The following is a 27,490-nucleotide window of genomic DNA, read 5'->3' as shown; positions in this document are numbered from 1 at the left end:
AAGACAGTAGAGTATGGGGAGTACAGATATAATATTAGATGGGCTGGCTGGCTGGCAGCTACTGCCTGAGCAGATATGAGACCATGACTTTAAAGAATTAAAAATAATAAAATCATTAAATAAAACCTAAGTAAATATACACAACTGAAATATTTTATTATTTCATAGTAATTTCAATATGTTCTATTGGTGTCTACCCAATGTGGACCTGAAAGAGTCAATGGAATAATTTCTACATGTTTTGGCAATTGAATGTTCACTAGTTTAGGCTTTGGAATTTCTATTAAAAAGCAACAAAAAAAATCCTTTTAATTTCATGATTTCATAATGCATTTAAAATATGTTTTAATTATCGAAATTGAAATGGAAAAAAAACATGATTATATTTTAATAAATCGAAACGAAACCGAACCAACTTCAAAAAGCACTAATCGCTCAGCACTATTCGGGTACCAAACATTATAAGGAAGTTGTCCGTCATACACCCATCATGATCGTTGATACAACCCTCCTTCCCTGAGATTCTCTGTGATTCCAATGTCAGTCTTCAAACACTGAGCTTCAGAATGACACTACAGTAATCTTATCAAGTATACATACATGATTTGTTGCTTATAAATTATATAAATATGTAGTTTGGTTGTTACTTTGAATACATTCCCCCAATGCCTATTGTCACAGGGAGGTATATGTTTATGGCTAAGTGATACAAGTTAACCTGTATGTGATGACCTTGTGCTCTCAGCATTGTGTGCTCTCAGCTTAACTTTAGAGAAGTGCTTTCCAAACTAAACCATATTTCTGTCTGGGACCCAGGAGGAATTGGTCTCCTCTTGAGCCCTGTTTGGGGAGCACCGCTCTAGAGTGTAATTCTGTTTAACAACACACCTATTCACAAACACAAAATACGCATATCATCATGAAGTCCAAAATATACACCCCTCCATACAGAAGAGAATATACACCCCACTATACAGTAGAGAATATACACCCCTCTATAAAGTAGAGAATATACACCCCTCTATACAGTAGAGAATATACACCCCTCCAGACAGTAGATAATATACACCCCTCTATACAGTAGAGCATATACACCCCTCTATACAGTAGAGAATATACACCCCTCCAGACAGTAGAGAATATACACCCGCTATACAGTAGAGCATATACACCCCTCTATACAGTAGAGAATATACACCCCTCTATACAGTAGAGAATATACACCCCTCCATACAGTAGAGAATATACACCCTCTATACAGTAGAGAATATACACCCCTCCAGACAGTAGAGAATATACACCCCTCTATACAGTAGAGCATATACACCCCTCTATACAGTAGAGCATATACACCCCTCTATACAGTAGAGAATATACACCCCTCTATAAAGTAGAGAATATACACCCCTCTATACAGTAGAGAATATACACCCCTCTATACAGTAGAGAATATACACCCCTCTATACAGTAGAGAATATACACCCTCTATACAGTAGAGAATATACACCCCTCTATACAGTAGAGAATATACACCCCTCTATAAAGTAGAGAATATACACCCCTCTATAAAGTAGAGAATATACACCCCTCTATACAGTAGAGAATATACACCCCTCTATACAGTAGAGAATATACACCCCTCTATACAGTAGAGAATATACACCCCTCTATAAAGTAGAGAATATACACCCCTCTATACAGTAGAGAATATACACCCCTCTATACAGTAGAGAATATACACCCCTCTATACAGTAGAGAATATACACCCCTCTATAAAGTAGAGAATATACACCCCTCTATACAGTAGAGAATATACACCCCTCTATACAGTAGAGAATATACACCCCTCTATAAAGTAGAGAATATACACCCCTCTATACATTAGAGAATATATATCCCTCCAGGAAAATAAAATCAGACATAAATACAATTGGTTTCTAGAAATATACAAATATAATTTTCACATGACATCTTATAGTTTGTAAGATTATGATAATTTCAAGTTTCAGTTATACCCTTCCATAACAATAACAAGTACATGCCACTCTGACTTGGCAGAATCTACCTTCACCTGTGCAATACCTCCGGTATAGATATTCTTAACCTAGAGAGGGGATTATAAAGTGCTTTATGTGACTGTGATGCTTACAGATCTAGGACATCCAGTTCTATCTTCTGTGATAGAACTGGACGTCATAGATCATTACTATGTCCTGTGAGGGTTACATTTCTAGATCATCTAGTTCTACATCGCTCTCTTTGGGTTTCCTGCGTTTGGCTCTGGCTGGAGATCGGCTTCTCCTCTGGCCTTTCCCCCCAGACCCCTCACCTGCAGACGCCATCTTGTGTCCATCAGAGCCGGTTTCCTTGGTCTCTATGGGGGTTAAAGAGCGCATTGGTGAAACTGTGTTCTCCATAGATCCTGGCTGGGACTCCACAGAGGTTCTGGTCATCTGGCTTATCAGGGGGATTTCTCTGTTTCCCTCTTTCACCTCTTCATTCTCTTCTTCAGGATTCAACTCCTCCACAGCATCCTCCGCCCCCACATTGCCCCCTGTGCCTTTCTCAGGAGTCTCTCCCTCTGCTCCCGTCTCTCCCTCTGCTCCCGTCTCTCCCTCTGCTCCCGTCTCTCCCTCTGCTCCCGTCTCTCCCTCTGCTCCCGTCTCTCCCTCTGCTCCCGTCTCTCCCTCTGCTCCCGTCTCTCCCTCCTCCTCTCCACTTGTCTCTCCTGCTGTGTTTTCATTCTCTTCCTCCTCCTCTTTTTCCACCTTGAATTCAGACACCACATTGTTCTCCTCTGCCTCCTCTCCTCCATCCTCCTCCTCTTCCTCTCCTCCTGTTTCATCCTCCTCAGCTGTTCCCTCTCCTGTCTCTACTCCCTCCTCCCCCTCTCCCTCCTCCTCACCCGTCTCCTCCCCCTCTCCCATCTCTTCCACCACCTCATCCCCCTCTGCTGGTCCATCAACAGTGTTTTCATCTCCTCCTGCTTGATCCTCCTGCACTGCTTCAGCGTCCCCTGCTCCTTCCTCCTCCCCTTCTACTAACTCCTCCCCCTCTCCAGTCTGCGCCGCCTCCACGCCATCTTCTCCTGAAATTTCACCTCCCATCTCTCCTTCCTCCTCCTCCTCTGTTCCCTCCACCACTCCATCCTCCTCCTGTTCTTCAGCCTCTATCTCCTCAGCTATTTCCTCAGCTATCTCCTCCTCTACTTCCCCCATCACAGACTCAGCTCCATCACTCTCCTGTGCTTCCTCCTCTCCCTCCTCTCCCTCAGTCACTCCTTCCTCTTCCTCCTCAGGGATAGCTTCCTCTATGACAACAGTTGGTATAATATCCTCCTTGGTCTCCTCCTCTTCCTCGTCTTTGTGTACCACCTCTAGATTCACACCCTCCTCTTCCTCTTTCTTCTCCTCCAATTTCAGGCGATCATTGTCCTCCCCCTCCGTGGGGCTAGAGGGCGCAAGAGGCTTTGGGTCTTTCTTCATCAGCAGGATCTTACGCAGATCAAACGCCATCATCACCGGCGCTGTGGCGACCACAGCCTCCATTTTTATTTGTTGGACATCCGCCTTCTTCCGTATGCAGGCGTCGCAGGGACAGTACTCATCCTCACCCTCGCTGCGCTGGTCACTAACATCCGCCCCCGAACCCTGCTCCCCGTCACTCTTGTTCACTGACTGAACCTTCATTACCTTCAAAGCACAGTCAAACTTTATTAGGAATGTATGCAAAACATGACAATACACTTTACAATAAATTAGGAATTCAAATATATTATGTAATAAAGTCTTACTTAAAAGTTTTTAAAAAGCTGTGAAACTAAAATAGTGACTTTGTTACTGAGTGACTTTAAAGGAGATTTAGAAACCTCAGATGTTGGCCCCTCCCACCTTTAACCTCCGTCTCCTCTGGTCTGTAACGGTTGAATCTCGGGACAGGATAGGAGGGCGCGGCACGCCCCCCCGCCCCGCACGCCCCCGGATCTTCCTCAGCTCACGATCAATGCTCGTCTGGATCCTCTTCTTCACCTCGTCTCTCAGCTCAGTGATCATAGTGTCCAACATCACATTGTTGTCTAGGTCCCAACGCACCTTCACAAACACAACAGTATTATCAAGATTATTCATTAAAAAAATGATTGTGATGAATATGATGATGATGATGATGATAATGATTCATGTTGTTGTATCAGTACCTTGAACTCAGCCATGGCGTCGACATAGTGGGTCATAAACTGCTTCTCCAGCTTCTTCAGCAGGTTGAGAACCCAGACCGGGTCTGGGTCCTGGGAGACACGCTTGGTGAGCAGCGCTCGCTGGACTGACGGAGGCGTCCCTGAGCTGGTGGTGTCCTCCGGGGTGTCTCTCTCTATGTCAGTGGGGGACTTATAGGCCGTGCTGTTTGAAGAGGATGGGCTGCTTGGGGCTCTGAGGCTCTCAGGGGTCTGCAGCATCTCACCTCTCCCTGCGGGCGACTCTGAGATCGCCTCATCCTCACCTGGACTGCTCTGTACTCGGCTGGCGATGTCTGGGGTGGCCGTGTCTGAAAGCAGCTCTGCTGATGCTCCTTCCCCTCCCTCTGTCTCTCCCTCTGTCTCTCCATCCCCTCCCTCTGTCTCTCCCTCTGTCTCTCCTTCCCCTCCCCTTCCCTCTGTCTCTCCATCTCCTCCCTCTCCCCCTGTCTCTCCTACTCCTTCCTCCCCCTCTCCTTCCTCTGTCTCTCCTGCCTCCCCCTCCCCTTCCTCTGTCTCTCCTGCCTCCCCCTCCCCTCCCTCTTCCTCTCCCTCCGCAATGGGAGTGATGTCACCCGCTGTTTCATCTTGTTTGCCTTTCCCAGAACCCCCCGACCCTGCTGAGCCACTGCTCAGGTCCACACCAGAGTCTTTCAACCTCTCCTTCCCCTCTGCCTCTCCCTCTTTCCCCTTCCCGGGGTTGGGCTTAGACAGCCACAGTGACTCTAGTATATCCATGACCTCTTGGTATCGCTGGTCCCTGTCAGGGCTTGGATCTGCAGCTGGAAGAGAGGGCGGGTCGATGAGCTGCAGCTGGGCCAGACAGTCCAGAAGACCTTTAGCAGAGGAGCTCAGTCTGCGTCCGTACACAGGACTTATCTGGAGTAAAGGGATAGAATTAGGAATAAATTGTATCAAAAAAAAAACAAAAAAAAATCTCTCCCTGAAAGTCATACAAACCATGAATATGACACAATAAAAATATGAAATTAATAATAGTTTAAAAGTATGAAGTATATCAGTAAAACTATAAAGTATATAACCCTCTTTTTTTTATTTATTTTATTTTACCGTTATTTTACCAGGTAAGTTGACTGAGAACACGTTCTCATTTGCAGCAACGACCTGGGGAATAGTTACAGGGGAGAGGAGGGGGATGAATGAGCCAATTGTAAACTCTGAGAAAAAGATTTTGGAAAATACCTATTTTGGGTTGAAAAGATGTTGAAAATACATCTTGTGCTCACTGGAAAGTAAAAGTATGCAAGGAAAAGTCTAGAAACAGGAAATACCTCAGGCAGGGAGCTGCATCGGCCCAGTGTAGGGCTCAGTAGAACCTTCATTACTGCCACAGATGAGTGGCAGCTCCGAGGCAGCTCTGATTCTTTACTGAGGAACAGGTGGCGAGGACGAGAGGACGTGATGTCATTGGTGGGCGGGGCTGGGTCAGGGCAGAAGCCAGCGCACTCAGAGCACTCTCCCCCCTCTTCTCCTCCCTCCTCCCTCTCTTCTTCTTTTTCTTCCTTCTCTTGCTCCACTGCTGCTCCCCCCTCCTCTCCTCTCTCTTCCTCCTCCTCTTTCACCTCTTCCTCTGGGTGCTCTGCAGCCTCCTTCACTTCCTCTTCTTCTTCCTGTTGTCCTGGTTCAGCTGTGTTCTCCTGTTCCTTTTCCTGTTGTCCTGCTTCAGTTGTGTTCTCCTGCTTCAATTTCTCTTCCTGTTGTCCTGTTTCAGCTGTTTTTCCCTGCTCCACTTCCTCTTCCTGTTGTCTTGTTTCAGCCGTGTTCTCCTGCTCCAGCACTGTGGTCTCAACCAGTTCTTGTTTCTCCGTAGTCTCGTCTCCTTCCTGTCCTTCGGTTTCCCCTCCTTTCTCCACGGCTTCCTCTCCTTCTTCTGTCTCCTCAATTCCCTTGTTCATCTCGTCTTCAGGGTTATCCATACCGCCGTCGGCAGGTATGCCTCTCAGCCAATCACTGACAACGTCGTTGGGCAAGGTGTTAGGCAGACAGAGGAGATCCAGCATCTCTAACTCTGCCTCTTCCTGTTTGGGTTTCCTGCTCCTCCGGCTCTGTCCACTCTTCCCACTCTCAGTGAGGCTAACCTTTGACCCTGCAGGGCTGGAGGGGCGCACGGCGGCCATGTTCCCCTTGAGCAGGTCAGCAGCTGACAGGAACTGGGAGAGGAGGCTGTCACTGATGCTGGCCGTCTCCAATTGAATGGTGGGACTGGGGGACAGGGAGGGAGAGTCTCTCGCTCGCGGTGACTTTGGTCTGGACTTCCTTTCTATCACCGTCTTCACAGAGCGAACGCTGCCTGTGTCACTCTGACCTTTGACTCGGTGACCTTGACCTTTCACTTGCAGGAAGTCGGAGGCGCTTGTATTTGGACTCTCCTCCTCCTGGGCATCGCTGGCCTTCTCAACTTTCACCTTTGACCTGGTGGAGCGTGCGGAGGAAGCAGACGCAGGCCTGGAGTCTCCAGCTGCTTTAGCAGGTCTTTTGGAGCGTACGCTAGGCGCTTTCTCCTCTGTGACATCATGTCTGACGTCATCAACTCTGTCTGCAGCCTTGCTGGCGGCTTGACTTTGAGACTCCTCATTGGTTGTCTCGGTGGTGGCAGGCAGTGTTTGATTGGTGGGTTCAGCGCTGGTCTGTGATGTTCTGGAGAGGGGTCTGGTAGGGGAGGAATCTGCTTTACTTTTGAGTTTTGTGCTCATGGCAGATTTCACACTGCCTGTCTCAAGGTCATCTCCTGTAGTGCTGGGGACAGGTCTAACACCTCTCTCACCTCTCTCTTTTATCCGGTGCAGAAACATACTTCTGTTACTTCCATTAGACTTATTAGATGTACTGGACTTAGCTGAGACGTGAGATTTAGCCGACATGGCGCTAACTGGTCTCTCCTCTGTTTTCTCTCCCTCACTGTCAACCTCTGTTGTTTCAATGGCTGGGACGTCTGCTGTTTTAGGTGCTGGAGAGACCGCTCTACTGCTTCCACTATTACAGGTGGACTTGTGAGACCTGCTGGACTTTGCTGAAACGTTGGATTTAGTCGACATGGCACTCGCTGGTCTCTCTGTCCCCTCTCCCTTCTCGTCTCCTCCGGTGGTCTCAACAACAGGGACATCAGCTGGCATTTTAGCCCTTCTACTACTGCTGGACTTATGAGACCTGGTGGACTTGTCAGAAGTGGTTGATTTAGCTGACATCGCACTAGCTGGTCTCTCCTCAGATTTCTCTTCCTCTTTGTCCCCCTGCTCTTTTTCACCTGTCGTCTCAATAGCGGGAATATCTTGAGCCACGGGAGAGACCGCTTTAGTGCTTCCATTACAGGTGGACCTGATAGACCTGCTGGACTTTGCTGAAGTGTTAGATTTAGCTGACATGGCACTGGCTGCTCTCTCTTTCTCCTCTCCGACCTCGTCTCCTCCTGTTGTTTCAATAACAGGGACATCGGCTGGTTTAGAGCTTGGATTCTCAGCCCTCCTGCTGCAGCTAGATTTATGAAGCCTGCTGGACTTGACTGAAGCACTGGTTTTAGCTGAGATGGCGCTCGCTGGTCTCTCCTCTGTGTCTCCAGCAACAATTGTATCATCAACCGTCTCCTCTCTCCCTGTCGTCGTAATAACCAGGATGTTTTTAGTCCCTGGTGTCTCAGCCCTGACTTTCCTACTGCAGGTCGACTTGTGAGATCTGCTGGACTTTGCTGAAGCACTGGTTTTAGCAGACACGGTACTCGCTGCTCGCTCTCCCTCCTCATCTACAGCAGAAGCTGGTACCTCTGGTGAGTTGGGAATGGCTCGCTCTCCCTCCTCATCTACAGCAGAAGCTGGTACCTCTGGTGAGTTGGGAATGGCTCGCTCTCCCTCCTCATCTACAGCAGAAGCTGGTACCTCTGGTGAGTTGGGAATGGCTCGCTCTCCCTCCTCATCTACAGCAGAAGCTGGTACCTCTGGTGAGTTGGGAGAAGGGGCCCGTTCTGCTTTGCTGCAGGTGGACTTATGAGATCTGCTAGACTTCACTGTTGTTTCAATAGCCAGGATGTTAGCACCTTTAAAGCAGGAAGAGACAACCCTCTCTGAAGGTTTGGTAGACTTATGAGATCTGCTGGACTTGACTGAAGCGTTCATTTTAGCTGGCGTGGTGCTTGCCGGTCTCTCCTCTGTGTCTCCTGCAGCAGCAGCAGATCCATTCTCATCTCCTTCTGTTGTTTCAATAGCAGGGATGTCTTTAGCAACAGGTGTCTCAGCCCTAGCACTCCTACTGCAGGTAGACTTGTGAGACCTGCTAGACCTGACAGAAGCCCTGATTTCACCTGACACGGCTGCTCTCTGTTCCTCTGTGTTCTCTGCTGGATCGTTGACTGGTGTTTCACAAGCGGCTGGCTTTGGAGAGGTAGCTTTACGGGTAAACTTATGGGACCTGCTGGACTTTGCTGAATCGCTGGTTTTAGTTGACCTGGTGCTCGCTGCTCTCTCCTCTCCCTCCCCATCTACACCAGGTTCAGTTTCTGGCGCCTCTGAGTTGGGGGAAGGGGCCTGTTCTGCTTTGCTGTAGGTGGACTTATGGGACCTGCTGGACTTTGCTGAGAGGTTAGATTTAGCGGACATGGAGCTCTCTGCCCTCTCCTCTGTTTTCTCGCCCTCTTCTGCCTCTTCACCTTCACCTGTTGTCTCAATACCAGGGACTTCAGGTGTGTCACAGCTGACAGAAGCAGCCTTAACACTCTGACTAGAGGTGGACTTATGACATCTGCTGGACTTTGCTGAAACACTGGTTTTATCTGACATAACACTGGCTTCTCTGTCCTCTGTCTCTGCTGCTCCCGTATCCTCAGCAGCTTCTGGTTCTGATCTGGGAGATGCTTCCCTCGCGGAAACTTTTGTGGACCCATCTGTTTTGCTACAGGTGGACTTATGAGACCTGCTAGACTTGGCTGAGAGGGTTGATTTAGTTGACATGGCACTTGCTGGTCTCTCCTCTCCCACCTCGTCAGTAGCTGGTGCCTCTGGTAAGTTGGAGGAAGGTGCCCGTTCAGATTTGCTGCAATAGGACTTATGGGACCTGTTGGACTTTACTGAGAGGTTACATTTAGCTGACATGGCGCTTGCTGGTCTCTGCTCTCTTCTGTCTTTCACTTCTCCCTCCATCTCTTCCTCCATCTCTCCCTCTATCTCTTCCTCCATGTCTTCCTCCATCTCTTCCTCCATCTCTCCCTCCATCTCTTCCTCCATGTCTGCAAGGGATTCTGAAGCCTTAGATTTATGGGAGGTTCTGGAGTTCCTGCCCTTGACTGAAGAGAAGGATTTGGCTGAGAGGGCACTGGCTGCTCTCTCTTCTTTCTCCCCCTCTTCTCTCTTCTCGCCAACCTCCACCTCTCCCTCCTTCCCTGTATCCTCTCCCTCCTCGGGCAGAGACAGGTGTGACATTCTGCTGGCTGCTCGGCCCTCTTGGTAGTAGTGGGTACAGTTGGACCTGTTGGTCCTCTGAGAAAAACCGGACTCATCTGAGCCACCCGAGAGTCCGCTCCCTGACCTCTCCTCTTCACATTTAGATCGCTGTGACCTCTGTGAAGGGCAGGATGCAGAGCTGGACCTATGGTCACACCCGCCACAGTCAGGACACACAGTGGACCCCATAGACCCCACTGACCCACCCGATCCCCCGGAGAGACCGGTGTGAGTGGACATTACGCTGACTGCCCTCTCCTCCTCATCATCTTCATCATCTCCCTCCTCTGAAGCCACAGGGGTTGTGATTCTATTGAAGGATCTAGATCTGTGGGAGGCTTTGCTGTCCGCCCTCTTCTGGTCGGCCTGAGGGTTGACTTCTCCACCACGGCAGGAACACGAGTGACAAGTGCGCCGGGAGGAGGCTCTGCTAGCCCTATCCTCACCCATGTCACGCCTTTCCTCTTCCCCTTCTCCCCTCTCCTCTCGCTGTGGGGCAGGGGTGTGCTTCCTGCTCCTGGAGGAGCTGGACAAGTGGCTGGGAGGTCGCGGAGTCAAAGGGAGCGGTTGTGGGGGGTCGTTGCTATGGCAGCAGCGTGACGCGCTGGGAGGGAGGGCATCCACATCTTCCTGAAGCGCCTGGAGTACGTGGGAGGAGCTAGAAAGAGGACGCTCCTCCCCCTGGTTGTCTGTCAGATTGAGCTCACTTCGGCTGCAGCTGCGGCTGACTGTACACACCTCCACCATCCCTCCATCCCTCTCCACCTCCACCCGACGCTGTACCTCCTCCCTGACGCAGCACTCCTGGACAACCCTTCCGGGCTCTGAACCCTCCTTGTGCATCGCCCGTCTCCTCACCACCCTGCTGGAGCGGCAGGAGGAGGAGGAGCTAGAAGAGTGGGTGTGTCTAACCCTGGAATGGGAGTGCTTAGAGGTCTGGATGTGGGCGGGGTTTTCCCAGAGGTCATACTCCGGGTCAGGTCTCTGGTAGCAGCAGGCACAGCGGGGCTGAGGCTCCTTCAGGGAGCGCTGTGGAGGCTTGGGGACGTAGTCGGCAGCTTCAGCAACACAAAAAGCGTAGTCAGGGTCCGAGCAGCTTTCCGATTGGCCCTGCTATAGGAAACATAATGATAACAATAGATTTTATTTGTAAAGCACCGTTACTGAAACGAATAAAAACATATAAAAAACTGGAGTAATATGAAACAAGAAAACTCAAAAAGGCAAAGTGTACCTGTAGGTAGCAGGGCTGAGCTTCCCTGAGCGGACAGCAGTCATTGGTCAGAGAGTCAGAGGGAGACTTCTTAATCTCCGTGGACCACTGAAGCGTCTCGTCGTTGTGGAGATTGAACCGCACCCTCATCTCCACAGACAGGCTGCCATCTTTGTTCACCAGCACACGTTTCTCGATGTCATCGTTCAGCACCGCCTCCCTGCCGCTGTTGGAGTGGGGACAAGTGCTGAGGCCATTAGCGTAGGACTTCTCAGAGGAGAGAGAGAAACGGGTGGAGCGGTTTGAAGAGTCTAAGCGAGGATGGATGATGCTCTTCTTAGTCTCCAGACCAAAGTTCACTACCAGGAAAGAGAGAGAGAGGGAGAGAGAGAGCGAGAGAAAGAGGGAGGGAGAGAGAGAGAGAGAGAGAGAGAAAGAGGGAGGGAGAGAGAGAGAGAGAGAGAGAGAGAAAGAGGGAGGGAGAGAGAGAGAGAGAAAGAAAGAGGAAAGGAGGGAGAGAGAGAAAGAGGAAGGGCAGAGAGAGAGGAAGAGGGAGGGGTAGAGAGAGAAAGAGGGAGGGAAAGAGAGAGAGAAAGAGGGAGAGAAAGAGGGAGGGAAAGAGAGAGAGAAAGAGGGAGGGAAAGAGAGAGAGAGAAAGAGGGAGGGAAAGAGAGAGAGAAAGAGGGAGGGAAAGAGAGAGAGAAAGAGGGAGCGAAAGAGGGAGGGAAAGAGAGAGAGAAAGAGGGAGGGAAAGAGAGAGAGAAAGAGGGAGGGAAAGAGAGAGAGAAAGAGGGAGGGAAAGAGGGAGGGAGAGAGAGAGAGAAAGAAAGAGGAAAGGAGGGAGAGAGAGAAAGGGCAGAGAGAGAGAAAGAGGGAGGGGGAGAGAGAGAGAAAGAGGGAGGGAAAGAGAGAGAGAGAAAGAGGGAGGGAAAGAGAGAGAGAAAGAGGGAGGGAAAGAGAGAGAGAAAGAGGGAGAGAAAGAGGGAGGGAAAGAGAGAGAGAAAGAGGGAGGGAAAGAGAGAGAGGAGGAGGGAGGGAAAGAGAGAGAGGAAGAGGGAGGGAAAGAGAGAGAAAGAGGGAGGGAAAGAGAGAGCGCAAAAAAAATGAAAGGAAACAAAACAGAGAGGAAATATGATTATTTCTGGATATTCAACAGTAACACACACTACCACTCACAGACAAACACATCATGACCTACCGTTCTTCTTGATGTCGTGTCCCTCGCTGCAGACACTAGACCGTGACCCTTTTCCGTTACCAGGTGAGCGTGCTCCAGTACCGGGGGAGCGGGCCCCGTTTCCAGTTGGCCTTGGTCAATCAATCAATAAACCAATCAATAAAATTTAATAAAATAGAATAGAATAGAAATGAATAGAAGATATTCAAATAGAACAGCAGTTTTTCTATAAACTAACCGCGACCCCAGTCCAGGAAGTTTCTCCTCAGAGCTCTTGGTTACGTACTCCAGCAGTAGAGGTCTGAAGGGCTCTCGACCCACACACACCAACACACCTGGACACGTCATCAGGCTCTGTGCACTGTCAATCTACACACGCGCACACACACACATTAGTGCACACACACGTAAGTGCGTATAAACTTTAACACACCTGGGCACATCAGGCTCTGTACACTACACACACACACACCACACTGCCCCCTCCCCAAGACACCACACTGCTCCCATCCCCCCTCCCCAAGACACCACACTGCTCCCACCCCCCCTCCCCAAGACACCACACACTCCCATCCCCCCTCCCCAAGACCACACACTCCCATCCCCCCTCCCCAAGACACCACACACTCCCACCCCCCCTCCCCAAGACACCACACACTCCCATCCCCCCTCCCCAAGACACCACACTGCTCCCACCCCCCCTCCCCAAGACACCACACACTCCCACCCCAAGACACCACACACTCCCATCCCCCCTCCCCAAGACACCACACACTCCCACCTCCCCTCCCCAAGACACCACACACTCCCATCCCCCCTCCCCAAGACACCACACACTCCCACCTCCCCACCCCAAGACACCACACACTCCCACCCCCCCTCCCCAACACACCACACACTCCCACCCCAAGACACCACACACTCCCATCCCCCCTCCCCAAGACACCACACACTCCCACCTCCCCTCCCCAAGACACCACACACTCCCATCCCCCCTCCCCAAGACACCACACACTCCCACCTCCCCACCCCAAGACACCACACACTCCCACCTCCCCTCCCCAAGACACCACACTGCTCCCACCCCCCTCCCCAAGACACCACACTGCTCCCACCCCCCTCCCCAAGACACCACACACTCCCATCCCCCCTCCCCAAGACACCACACACTCCCACCTCCCCACCCCAAGACACCACACACTCCCATCCCCCCTCCCCAACACACCACACACTCCCACCTCCCCTCCCCAAGACACCACACTGCTCCCACCCCCCTCCCCAAGACACCACACACTCCCATCCCCCCTCCCCAAGACACCACACTGCTCCCATCCCCCCTCCCCAAGACACCACACACTCCCATCCCCCCTCCCCAAGACACCACACACTCCCATCCCCCCTCCCCAAGACACCACACACTCCCACCCCCCCTCCCCAAGACACCACACAGCTCCCATCCCCCCTCCCCAAGACACCACACTGCTCCCACCCCCCCTCCCCAAGACACCACACTGCTCCCACCCCCTCTCCCCAAGACACCACACTGCTCCCACCCCCCCTCCCCAAGACACCACACCGCTCCCATCCCCCCTCCCCAACACACCACACACTCCCACCCCAAGACACCACACACTCCCATCCCCCCTCCCCAAGACACCACACACTCCCATCCCCCCTCCCCAAGACACCACACACTCCCACCCCCCCTCCCCAAGACACCACACACTCCCATCCCCCCTCCCCAAGACACCACACACTCCCACCCCCCCTCCCCAAGACACCACACACTCCCATCCCCCCTCCCCAAGACACCACACACTCCCACCCCAAGACACCACACACTCCCATCCCCCCTCCCCAAGACACCACACTCCCACCCCAAGACACCACACACTCCCACCCCCCCTCCCCAACACACCACACACTCCCACCCCAAGACACCACACACTCCCACCACCCCTCCCCAAGACACCACACACTCCCATCCCCCCTCCCCAAGACACCACACACTCCCACCCCAAGACACCACACACTCCCATCCCCCCTCCCCAAGACACCACACACTCCCACCTCCCCTCCCCAAGACACCACACTGCTCCCACCTCCCCTCCCCAACACACCACACACTCCCACCCCCCCTCCCCAACACACCACACACTCCCATCCCCCCTCCCCAAGACACCACACACTCCCACCTCCCCTTCCCAAGACACCACACACTCCCATCCCCCCTCCCAAAGACACCACACACTCCCACATCCCCTCCCCAAGACACCACACACTCCCATCCCCCCTCCCCAACACACCACACTGCTCCCATCCCCCCTCCCCAAGACACCACACACTCCCATCCCCCCTCCCCAAGACACCACACACTCCCATCCCCCCTCCCCAAGACACCACACACTCCCATCCCCCCTCCCCAATACACCACACACTCCCACCCCCCCCTCCCCAAGACACCACATACTCCCATCCCCCCTCCCCAAGACACCACACACTCCCATCCCCCCTCCCCAACACACCACACACTCCCACCCCCCCTCCCCAACACACCACACACTCCCACCACCCCTCCCCAAGACACCACACACTCCCACCCCCCCTCCCCAACACACCACACACTCCCACCCCCCCTCCCCAAGACACCACACACTCCCACCCCCCCTCCCCAAGACACCACACACTCCCACCCCCCCTCCCCAAGACACCACACACTCCCACCCCCCCTCCCCAACACACCACACACTCCCATCCCCCCTCCCCAAGACACCACACACTCCCACCCCCCCTCCCCAAGACACCACACACTCCCACCCCCCCTCCCCAAGACACCACACACTCCCACCCCCCCTCCCCAACACACCACACACTCCCAACCCCCCTCCCCAACACACCACACACTCCCACCCCCCCTCCCCAAGACACCACACTGCTCCCACACCCCCTCCCCAACACACCACACACTCCCACCCCCCCTCCCCAACACACCACACACTCCCACCCCCCCTCCCCAACACACCACACACTCCCACCCCCCCTCCCCAAGACACCACACTGCTCCCACCCCCCCCTCCCCAACACACCACACACTCCCACCCCCCCTCCCCAACACACCACACACTCCCACCCCCCCTCCCCAACACACCACACACTCCCACCCCCCCTCCCCAACACACCACACACTCCCACCCCCCCCCCCCTCCCCAAGACACCACACACTCCCACCCCCCCTCCCCAAGACACCACACACTCCCACCCCCCCTCCCCAACACACCACACACTCCCACCCCCCCTCCCCAAGACACCACACACTCCCATCCCCCCTCCCCAACACACCACCCCCCCCACCCCCCTCCCCAAGACACCACACACTCCCACCCCCCCTCCCCAACACACCACCCCCCCCACCCCCCCTCCCCAAGACACCACACACTCCCACCCCCCCTCCCCAACACACCACACTGCCAGATGTACCTTGCGTCCCTCCAGTGTGTATAGTTTCCTGACGTGACACTGCATCAGTTCCGAGATGTCTTCCAGAAACACTCGGAGGCTCCGGGTCGAGCGGCGGCTCAGAATCACACTCCTCCTCACCGCAGGGTCGCTGTTTCTGACCAATAGGATGCGCCGCTGCCGTGTAGGGGTGTGGCTTGGAGCAGTGGGAGGGCAAGGGTCTTCTGCTGGTCGCTGTGGCACTCGGCGGCTGTAGTGGGACACACACACCGTGAACACGCACACACCATACACCAGTGGAGGCTCCTCTTCAGAGGAATGGGAGGACCATCCTCCTCAGTGAATTTCAGAAAAATACAAATAGTGAAACATTTAAAAAACGTAATCCTTTTAAGATAAAACTAAACTACATACATTTACATTTCACCAAATTATTTATTAAAACACTGTTTTGTAATAAAGGTCAACAGCCACTGTCTGTCAGCTTGATTACATTTTTTTTTTATCTCGATCCGTGTGCACCTACATTGTAAACTGTCATTCATAGGCTAGGTTGTAGCAACGTAAGTAGCCTAAACCTATTAATGTTACATTGAACTGGATGAATGGAATATGAATGACAGTCATCCAATATGCTGTATTAGAAATAAGGCCATGTTCATCAAAAATGATAATCGTCCTCCTTCATCTTAAACGTCCCCTGAACGTCACTGCCATACACATGATAAACAACATGCATCAAATTCACACGATTATATACACACAGATAGTCATACAAACACTCACCTGGGGTGGTGCCAGAGGGCGGGGCGTTTGCCAGCCAGCTCCATGTTGATTGGTTTAGCCTGCCGTCTGTCAGAGCAGAGGTAACACCCTCCGTCCTCCAGCTGCTCTAGATGTTTAATACTGTGGGTTCCTCTGGGGGTGGTGACCGTACGTACCCCAAATGGCAGGGGCACCTACACACAGATACACGTTTAGGTTCAGCGCCACGATAGAGGTTTAATGTGTGTGTGTGTGTACTGTTTGTGTGTGTGTGTGTGTGTGTGTGTGTGTGTTCTGACCTTCTGCGACAGGTCATCCAGCAGTGCGTCAAAGCATTTGAAGCTGCGTTTGTGGACCGCCATCCTCACACCTGCAAACTTATCGTCGCCTCTCTTGTAGAAGGTGATTCGCTTAGCTGGTGGCGCGGCAATCACATGGGAGAGGTGAGAGGCGGAGGGTGGATGCAGGGGGAGGGGGAGGGGGAGCCATCTTCAGACTGGGGCCCATGGGGGTCCCACAAACCTGCTGGAGCCCACTGCATGCTGCCCTCTCACATACACCTAGAGAGAACACACACACACACACATACACTGTCAACACATAACCCACTTAACACACACAGGCTTGGGAATGAAAAACAGCAACCACCCAAATCCTGGATGTAGATAAGCTGTCCAGAGCAGCTGACACAGAACACCTGACACAGAGCATCTGATACAGAGCACCTGACACAGAGCAGCTGACACAGAACACCTGACACAGAGCATCTGATACAGAGCACCTGACACAGAGCATCTGATACAGAGCACCTCACACAGAGCATCTGACACAGAGCACCTGACACAGAGCAGCTGATACAGAGCACCTGACACAGAGCATCTGACACAGAGCACCTGACACAGAGCAGCTGACACAGAGCACCTGACACAGAGCAGCTGACACAGAGCACCTGACACAGAGCAGCTGACACAGAACACCTGACACAGAGCAGCTGACACAGAGCACCTGACACAGAGCATCTGACACAGAGCACCTGACACAGAGCAGCTGACACAGAGCACCTGACACAGAGCACCTGACACAGAGCACCTGACACAGAGCAGCTGACACAGAGCACCTGACACAGAGCACCTGACACAGAGCATCTGACACAGAGCACCTGACACAGAGCACCTGACACAGAGCACCTGACACAGAGCACCTGACACAGAGCACCTGACACAGAGCAGCTGACACAGAGCAGCTGACACAGAGCACCTGACACAGAGCACCTGACACAGAGCACCTGACACAGAGCAGCTATCCAGAGTAGATAACCTATACACATGACTGTGACTGGCTATGGATATGACTGAATGTATTCATGGTACAGACTGCCCATATCACTTGATGTTTGGGCGTAGCCCTTGGCCACCAATAGAGGACCACAATGGAAACAAGTCTCTTGACTTTTGAGTGTATCCTCTGCAATTTTTTGTATGTACAGTGGGGAGAACAAGTATTTGATACACTGCCGATTTTGCAGGTTTTCCTACTTACAAAGCATGTAGAGGTCTGTAATTTTTATCATAGGTACACTTCAACTATGAGAGACGGAATCTAAAACAAAAATCCAGAAAATCACATTGTATGATTTTTAAGTAATTAATTTGCATTTTATTGCATGACATAAGTATTTGATACATCAGAAAAGCAGAACTTAATATTTGGTACAGAAACCTTTGTTTGCAATTACAGAGATCATACGTTTCCTGTAGTTCTTGACTAGGTTTGCACACACTGCAGCAGGGATTTTGGCCCACTCCTCCCTACAGATCTTCTCCAGATCCTTCAGGTTTCGGGGCTGTCGCTGGGCAATACGGAGTTTCAGCTCCCTCCAAAGATTTTCTATTGGGTTCAGGTCTGGAGACTGGCTAGGCCACTCCAGGACCTTGAGATGCTTCTTACGGAGCCACTCCTTAGTTGCCATGGCTGTGTGCTTCGTGTCGTTGTCATGCTGGAAGACCCAGCCACGACCCATCTTCAATGCTCTTACTGAGGGAAGGAGGTTGTTGGCCAAGATCTCGCGATACATGGCCCCATCCATCCTCCCCTCAATACGGTGCAGTCGTCCTGTCCCCTTTGCAGAAAAGCATCCCCAAAGAATGATGTTTCCACCTCCATGCTTCACGGTTGGGATGGTGTTCTTGGGGTTGTACTCATCCTTCTTCTTCCTCCAAACACGTCGAGTGGAGTTTAGACCAAAAAGCTCAATTTTTGTCTCATCAGACCACATGACCTTCTCCCATTCTTCCTCTGGATCATCCAGATGGTCATTGGCAAACTTCAGACGGGCCTGGACATGCCCTGGCTTGAGCAGGGGGACCTTGCGTGCGCTGCAGTATTTTAATCCATGACGGCATAGTGTGTTACTAATGGTTTTCTTTGAGACTGTGGTCCCAGCTCTCTTCAGGTCATTGACCAGGTCCTGCCGTGTAGTTCTGGGCTGATCACTCACCTTCCTCATGATCATTGATGCCCCACGAGGTGAGATCTTGCATGGAGCCCCAGACCGAGGATGATTGACAGTCATCTTGAACTTCTTCCATTTTCTAATAATTGCGCCAACAGTTGTTGCCTTCTCACCAAGCTGCTTGCCTATTGTCCTGTAGCCCATCCCAGCCTTGTGCAGGTCTACAATTTTATCCCTGATGTCCTTACACAGCTCTCTGGTCTTGGCCATTGTGGAGAGGTTGGAGTCTGTTTGATTGAGTGTGTGGACAGGTGTCTTTTATACAGGTAACGAGTTCAAACAGGTGCAGTTAATACAGGTAATGAGTGGAGAACAGGAGGGCTTCTTAAAGAAAAACTAACAGGTCTGTGAGAGCCGGAATTCTTACTGGTTGGAAGGTGATCAAATACTTATGTCTTGCAATAAAATGCAAATTAATTACTTAAAAATTATACAATGTGATTTTCTGGATTTTTGTTTTAGATTCCGTCTCTCACAGTTGAAGTGTACCTATGATAAAAATTACAGACCTCTACATGCTTTGTAAGTAGGAAAACCTGCAAAATCGGCAGTGTATCAAATACTTGTTCTCCCCACTGTATGTGTGTGACATTTTTATATCTTAAATTGTTTAAATTAAATATTCCGTCACCAGATGATTGTTAATTAGTCTCAAACTGGCCAATAGTTTAATTCTTTATAACTTATCGACGTATCACGACGGTATCAAACTCTCTATTTAAGCTCTGAGGAACATAGACTCCTACAAAACATGAAAGGAACACAGAATCCTACAAAACATGAAAGGAACACAGAATCCTACAAAACATGAAAGGAACACAGAATCCAACAAAACATGAAAGGAACACAGAATCTTACAAAACATGAAAGGAACACAGAATCCTACAAAACATGAAAGGAACACAGAATCTTATAAAACATAAAAGGAACACAGAATCCTACAAAACATGAAAGGAACACAGAATCCTACAAAACATGAAAGGAACACAGAATCCTACAAAACATGAAAGGAACACAGAATCCTACAAAACATGAAAGGAACACAGAATCCTATAAAACATGAAAGGAACACAGAATCTTATAAAACATGAAAGGAACACAGAATCCTATAAAACATGAAAGGAACACAGAAACAGGCTTGTATCCTGGCTGAAGGTAACAAGGTAAAGAGGTAGGACAGCCCAGGCAGACTATGTTTAAAGAAGTGTCTCTGTTGGTCAGACAATCCTATTTGGGACAGACTGTAAACAGGTAGCAGCACATGCTGAGATCAGCCCTACCTGCCCATAGCACATTACATAAAGCCTATTTACACAGGTTAAACATGCACGCACACACACACGCACGCACACACAAAATGTACTCTCTGTAACACAATATTTGTTTAAAAATTATTCAAATAGGCCTATAACATTATAATGTTTCCATATAGTTCCAAAATGAGCAGTACATTAATTACCATAGTGTATGTTGTAGGAAACTATGGTAATTACCAATAATTGAAAAATGTAATCTATTTTCAATCAATTCTCAATAAACAAAAAAAGCTATGAATTGAAAAAGTTTTTAAATGTTTTTCCTTTTAGATTCAAATCACTTCCTGTTATGACTGTTTTCAATTAGAATTGACCCCAACCCTGGTAAGTACATGGCAATTTGCAACCGTACCATTGATTGAGACTAATGCATTGAGATTAAACTAGCTACAGGCTGGCCAGACAGTCTGGTAGAACAGATGGTTGAGTGGGTTGGAGCACGGAGCTGGCACCACCAGATGGTTGAGTGGGTTGGAGCACGGGGCTGGCACCACCAGATGGTTGAGTGGGTTGGAGCACGGGGCTGGCACCAACAGATGGTTGAGTGTGTTGGAGCACGGAGCTGGCACCAACAGATGGTTGAGTGGGTTGGAGCACGGGGCTGGCACCACCAGATGGTTGAGTGAGTTGGAGTATGGGGCTGGCACCAACAGATGGTTGAGTGGGTTGGAGCACGGAGCTGGCACCAACAGATGGTTGAGTGGGTTGGAGTACGGGGCTGGCACCACCAGATGGTTGAGTGAGTTGGAGTATGGGGCTGGAACCACCAGATGGTTGAATGGGTTGGAGTACGGGGCTGGCACCACCAGATGGTTGAATGGGTTGGAGTACGGGGCTGGCACCACCAGATGGTTGAGTGGGTTGGAGCACGGGGCTGGCACCACCAGATGGTTGAGTGAGTTGGAGTATGGGGCTGGCACCACCAGATGGTTGAATGGGTTGGAGTACGGGGCTGGCACCACCAGATGGTTGAGTGGGTTGGAGCACGGGGCTGGCACCACCAGATGGTTGAGTGGGTTGGAGCACGGGGCTGGAACCAACAGATGGTTGAGTGGGTTGGAGCACGGGGCTGGCATCACCAGATGGTTGAGTGGGTTGGAGCACGGGGCTGGAACCACCAGATGGTTGAGTGTGTTGGAGCACGGGGCTGGAACCACCAGGGTTGTAGGTTTGAATCTCACATGCGCTGCCTATTCAATACATCTGTTAACTGTAAGACACTTTGAGGAAAAAAATAACATTCTATTGAATTACACTTAAAGTGAAATAATCTGCTGTTTTAAAAGGTAATTTCCATGTAAAAGGACCCATGAGCACCAACATGTGAAGTACATATGAGCATGTCAAATTGGGTTATAAATTAAAATGAAGAGTCTATATTTTTGGGGGGATTTTATATTTATTTTACCTTTCTTTAACTAGGCAAGTCAGTTAAGAACAAATTCTTATTTTCAATGACAGCCTAGGAACAGTGGGTTAACTGCCTTGTTCAGGGGCAGAACGACAGATTTTTTACCTTGTCAGCTCAGGGATTTGATCTTGCAACCTTCCGGTTACTAGTCCAACATTCTAACCACTAGGCTACCTGAATTAAGGCATATATATAATTGTTTTACCATTTATCATCCTACAAAATGTAATATGGCTTAAGGCTTTGATGTTTGGTTAAACAGATGGAAAAGTGGTCTTAGAAAACATCTCCCAGAAAAAGTCTTAAAACACGTTGAATGTTGTAAATGTTGAAGTAAAGACCCCCTGCCAACTAATATCAACACTTAGTTTTGGATAATTTTTTTTATGCCTTTCTGTAAATGTAAGCCTTGTGCCTTGGAATTATGTTACCAAAGACCCACATACCTTTAAGATATTTTCCACATTTTATGATAATGAAAGTAACAAGTAAGAATTTAGAGCTTTAAAGGGTTGCAAAGGGTTGGAAACTTTCTGGTAAATTTCCAGAATTTTTCCTGAAATTTTCCATGGGAAGTTAGGCCCGGGAATTTTGGGGAATTTTGCTTAAATTCCTTTTTTTAAATTTTGCTTACAACAGTGAACCTTTTTTCGTGAGATAAACATAAGTCAATTATAGGCCTGTGGCATATTTTGGTTAAACTATCCCCAATTCATGGAATTGCAACCCTCTGCATGCACAGTGCATTCTTCCATCACATGCACAGTGCATTCTTCCATCACATGTACAGCTGATTCTCAAGATCTTGCACACTAATGAGATGCTATTGAGTCCACATTACTACACTGTCTGAGCCAAGGACTACATGCTTTCTGGTAAGTTTTGATTACAATACTGGGTGGGGTGAATATGTTTTATATGAATACATAATTTTTTGTTAACTAGTAAATAGTAGCCTAAAGCAAAGTGTGTTTAAATATTGTTAACAATTTCTGCTAGTTAGTTTTTGCTACCATGTGGGTTTTATCTTGCTTTTTGAGCCTGCTAACTGAGGAGTGTTAATTCACCTGTTTCCATACATGTTTCATTTTAAAACATTTATCTTACAAAGGAGTTGTTTAATTTAACTGCTTAACTATTTATCTGTACATGGAAATTATATATATTTTTACAAATGTTTTTCTAATCTTTATAGGAAAATGCCATGCCATTTGATGTGTGGAGACATGTTGCTGCAGCTAATGTAGAAGGAGAAGCTGTGTACATTTGCAAATAGTGTGCCGAATCATATGTGAAGAATGCAACAACAAAGATGCAGAATCATCTGGCCAAGTGCATAAAGTTCCCTCAGCGCTCTCAACAAGCAACCTCTGACGTAAGTCGCTCTACTTCTATTCGAGGTGAAAATGATGAATCTGACACTTTATCGATAGCATGGTCCTCTTGGAATCAGAAGTTTTTTTGACTCAATGGAGGAACGTAGTCAGATAAATGCTGATGAACGTCTTGCTCGAGCTGTGTAACTGTTCACCTCTGATGCTCACAGGCAATGTGTATCGGAAGAGATTTCTGAATGTTCTTCACCCAGCATACACCCCTCCAACCAGACATGCTTCATCTATTAATTTGCTGGATGCAGAGTTCAGCAGAGTTCAAGTGAAGGTCAAGCAAATCATAGAGAATGCAGACGGTATTGCAATCATCTCTGATGGGTGGTCGAATGTTCGTGGGCAAGGAATAATTAACTACATCATCTCCACCACTCAACCAGTATTCTACAAGAGCACAGACACAAGGGACAACAGACACACCAGTCTCTACATTGCAGATGAGCTGAAGGCAGTCATCAATGACCTTGGACCACAGAAGGTATTTGCACTGGTGACAGACAATGCTGTGAACATGGAGGCTGCTTGGTCTAAAGTGGAGGAGTCCTACCCTCACATCACAACTATTGGCTGTGCTGCTCATGCATTTAATCTGCTCCTCAAGGACATCATGGCACTGAAAACAATGGATACACTCTACAAGAGAGCCAAGGAAATGGTTAGGTATGTGAAGGGTCATCAAGTTATAGCAGCAATCTACCTCACCAAGCAAAGTGAGAAGAATAAGAGCACCACATTGAAGCTGCCCAGCAACACCCATTGGGGTGGTCTTGTCATCATGTTTGACAGTCTCCTGGAGGGGAAGGAGTCTCTCCAAGAAATGGCCATATCACAGTCTGCCGATATGGACAGCCCCATCAAGAGGATCCTCCTGGATGATGTATTTTGGGAGAGAGTGGTAAGCAGCCTGAAACTCCTGAAACCTATAGCAGTAGCCATTGCACGGATTGAGGGAGACAATGCCATCCTTTCTGATGTTCAGACTCTGCTTGCAGATGTAAGAGAATAAATCCATACTGCCCTGCCCAATTCACTGTTGCTCCAAGCAGAGGAAACTGCAGTTCTGAAATACATCAAAAAGCGTGAAGACTTCTGCCTGAAGCCCATACATGCCACAGCGTACATGTTGGACTCCAAGTATGCTGGTAAGAGCATCCTGTCTGATGCAGAGATGAACAAGGCCTATGGTATCATCACTACCGTGTTTCACCACCTTGGCCTGGATGAGGGCAAGGTTCTTGGCAGTCTGGCGAAGTACACTGCCAAGCAAGGGCTTTGGGATGGAGATGCAATATGGCAGTCGTGCCAACATATCTCATCAGCCACCTGGTGGAAGGGACTTTGTGGATCTTAGGCTCTTTCCCCTGTTGCCTCCATCATCCTCCAAATCCCACCAACATCAGCTGCGTCAGAGCGCAACTGGTCCTTGTTTGTGAACACACACACCAAAGCACGCAACAGGCTGACCAATAAAAGGGTTGAAACATTGGTGGCCATCCGGGCAAATTTGATGCTTTTTGAGCCTGACAACGAGCCATCCTCAACAAGGTTGGAATGTGACAGTGAAGATGAGGCTGCGGAGTCTGATGTTGAAGAGGTGGATATTGAGGAGGTCCAGTGAGAAGACATGGAAGCCTGAGAGGAAGACAACCAAAGCTTTAGTTTCTAGACTATCATTTTACAGATTTTTTTGGAGATGCGATGGATCATTGGGGATCATTCAAAGTTCCCTTTCTTTTGTTATTCAGTGAAATCATCCCATGTGAAGAGTCAACTCATTTAATTAAAGTTCAATTCGTAACTAAATTGTTTTAAAAAATTGTCTATTGGAAGGATCTAATCCTTTTCAATCATGTCTACTCATGAAAAGGTAAAAGGTTTATTTTTCTGTCTCCATGTGATATGGTACATATATCCAATGCAAAAAACATCTACATTTAAATGGTATTAATATTAATTCCCATATATTCCCGTTAATTCCCACAGAAAGTTTCCACCTCTGAATATTTCCCAAAATGTGCAACCCTAGGTAGAGCTATCATTTAGTAAAGGTAGAGCTATCAATTAGTTATAGGGTTTTACGGATATAACTTTTTTAATGAATTATTAAATTATTAAATTTCCGAAAAATCGCTAATGGAATTTCTGCAATTGAATTGGCTACAATGGGAAATCTTAGTTGACACAAAGCACAGTTGGATTCACAAGTTTGGACAGCACAGTAGAGTACAGTAAAGGAAAGTACGCTTAATAAATAAAGAGCAGTGATACTATCAAGACCGGTGATTATTTCTTATTTTTTCTCATCTTATTCCGATTTAGAAGAGATTATTTTCATATCCATAATTATGTATTTCTGTGTAGTACAGATCAGGGACTCATGATGGAATTCCGTTACCGGGTGTAAAGCCACTTCACTTACTGTAGTTCAATAACCAAAAGAGATGTTTTCAAACTCAATGTGTCATGTCATAGCTGACCCACCATTATTTCTGTAGTTTAATCTTAATTCGGATACAGTGCATTCAGAAAGTATTCAGACCCTTTGACTTTTTCCCACATTTTGTTCCATTACAGCCTTATTCTGAAATTGATTCAATTGTTTTTTTCCCTCATCAATCTACACACAATACCCCATAATGACAAAGCAAAAACAGGTTTAAATCTATTTACATAAGTATTCAGACCTTTTACTCAGTAAAATCAAGGATCTCTTTGCTCCGTTCATCTTTCCCTCGATCCTGACTAGTCTCCCAGTCCCTGCAGCTGAAAAACATCCCTACAGCCTGATGCTGCCACCACCATGCTTCACCGTAGGGATGGCGCCAGGTTTCCTCCAGACATGACGCTTGGCATTCAGGCCAAAGAGTTCAATCTTGGTTTCATCAGACCAGAGAATCTTGTTTCTCATGGTCTGAGAGTCCTTTAGATGCCTTTTGGCAAACTCCAAGCGGGCTGTCATGTGCCTTTTACTGAGGAGTGGCTTCCGTCTGGCCACTCTACCATAAAGGCCTGATTTGTGGAGTGCTGCAGAGGAACTCTGGTGCTCTGTCAGAGTAATCATTAGGTTCTTGGTCACCTCCCTGACTAAGGCCCTTCTCCCCCGATTGTTCAGTTTTGCCGGGCGGCCAGCTCTAGGAAGAGTCTTGGTGGTTGCAAACTTCTTCCATTTAAGAATGGTGGAGGCCACTGTATTCTTGGGGAACTTCAATGCTGCAGAAATGTTTTGGTACCCTTCCCCAGATCTCTGCCTCGACACAATTCTGTCTCGGAGCTCCACGGACATTTCCTTCGACCTCATGACTTGGTTTTTGCTCTGACATGCACCATCAACTGTGGGACCTTATATAGACAAGCATGTGCCTTTCCAAATCATGTCCATTTAATTGAATTTTCCACAGGTGGACTCCAATCAAGTTTAGATTTTTCTACAAGGATGATCAATGGAAACAGGATGCACCTGAGCTCAATTTCAAGTGCCATAGCAAAGGGTCTGAATACTTATGTAAATAAGGTATTTCTGTTTGTCTTTTAATTCCGCTGTGTCATTATGAGGTGTTGTGATGTCATTATGGGGTATTGTGATGTCATTATGGGGTATTGTGATGTCATTATGGGGTATTGTGATGTCATTATGGGGTATTATGTGTAGATTGATGAGGAAAACATGTAATTCAATCCATTTTAGAATAAGGCTGTAGCGTATTAAAATGTGGAAAAAGTGAAGGGGTCTGAATACTTTCTGAATGGAGATCTCTCCGGGGGAGATTTGACCGAAATTCTGTTACCAAACTTTGCATCTGCACAGTTCTTCCAGTAAATGTGTTTTAATTCTCAGTGCAAACTGATAAAAAAAATAGTCCTTGTGCATAGAGCTGGTTTGTTAAAACTATCTAGGCCTAAACACGGCCTGGGAATTAATACCAACCGGGGAATCTTCTCATTTCCTCTGCTCAGCCTTTAATAGGTTACTTAATCCTACCTTTACCTGGAGTTACACAATCCTACACAGATAGACATGCGAACGCACCTGTTATTGTCTCTGTAACCGCTGAGTTAACGCATCAGAGATGACCATCTATAGATATTTTCAGTGGTTATATAACTAAAACCTAAAACAGGTCTCTCTACAGCAAAACACTACCTCCACATTCCACTGTTAAGTCAGCAGAATAGATGGACCCAACAAGTGAATCTGAGACTACAATCAACTATCTACAGTACAGTCATCTTCCATCAAACACACACACACACACACACCGTTACACACTAGAGCCCCTAACTTCCAGACATTCTACTCACATAGTCAGGAAACATGATCCAATCCGATAGAAGCAGTCTGACGTGAATTCCTTCAAACTGCTCTGCATCTGGCTCCCATACTGTACCAGTGTCTGTGTGTGAGAGTGTTTGAGCTAGCCGTGTCTACCTGTACCAGTGTCTGTGTGTGAGAGTGTTTGAGCTAGCCGTGTCTACCTGTACCAGTGTCTGTGTGTGAGAGTGTTTGAGCGAGCCGTGTCTACCGTCAGCCGTTAGTCCACACACACTGACACTGTGGTTAGCGCCTGCAAC

At 48.7% G+C, this 27,490-nt stretch overlaps 1 protein-coding gene across 1 annotated transcript; it reads right to left on the bottom strand.

Moving 5' to 3' along the window:
• Positions 1–2,224: 2,224 nt before the first annotated feature.
• On the bottom strand, positions 2,225–16,832 carry LOC139553110 (retinitis pigmentosa 1-like 1 protein). The gene is given in 13 exon segments (XM_071365065.1): positions 2,225–2,376; positions 2,722–3,694; positions 3,893–4,093; positions 4,198–4,614; positions 4,729–5,112; positions 5,526–10,793; positions 10,915–11,252; positions 12,092–12,201; positions 12,309–12,439; positions 15,548–15,776; positions 16,313–16,485; positions 16,591–16,755; positions 16,758–16,832. Coding segments are annotated over 13 exon segments (8,616 nt in total).
• Between the last annotated feature and the right edge of the window lie 10,658 nt (positions 16,833–27,490).

This window comes from Salvelinus alpinus, chromosome 25 (genome assembly GCF_045679555.1).
Source record: "Salvelinus alpinus chromosome 25, SLU_Salpinus.1, whole genome shotgun sequence".
In the NCBI taxonomy this organism is placed as follows: domain Eukaryota; kingdom Metazoa; phylum Chordata; class Actinopteri; order Salmoniformes; family Salmonidae; genus Salvelinus; species Salvelinus alpinus.
This window is presented reverse-complemented; position numbering and strand designations above follow the sequence as displayed.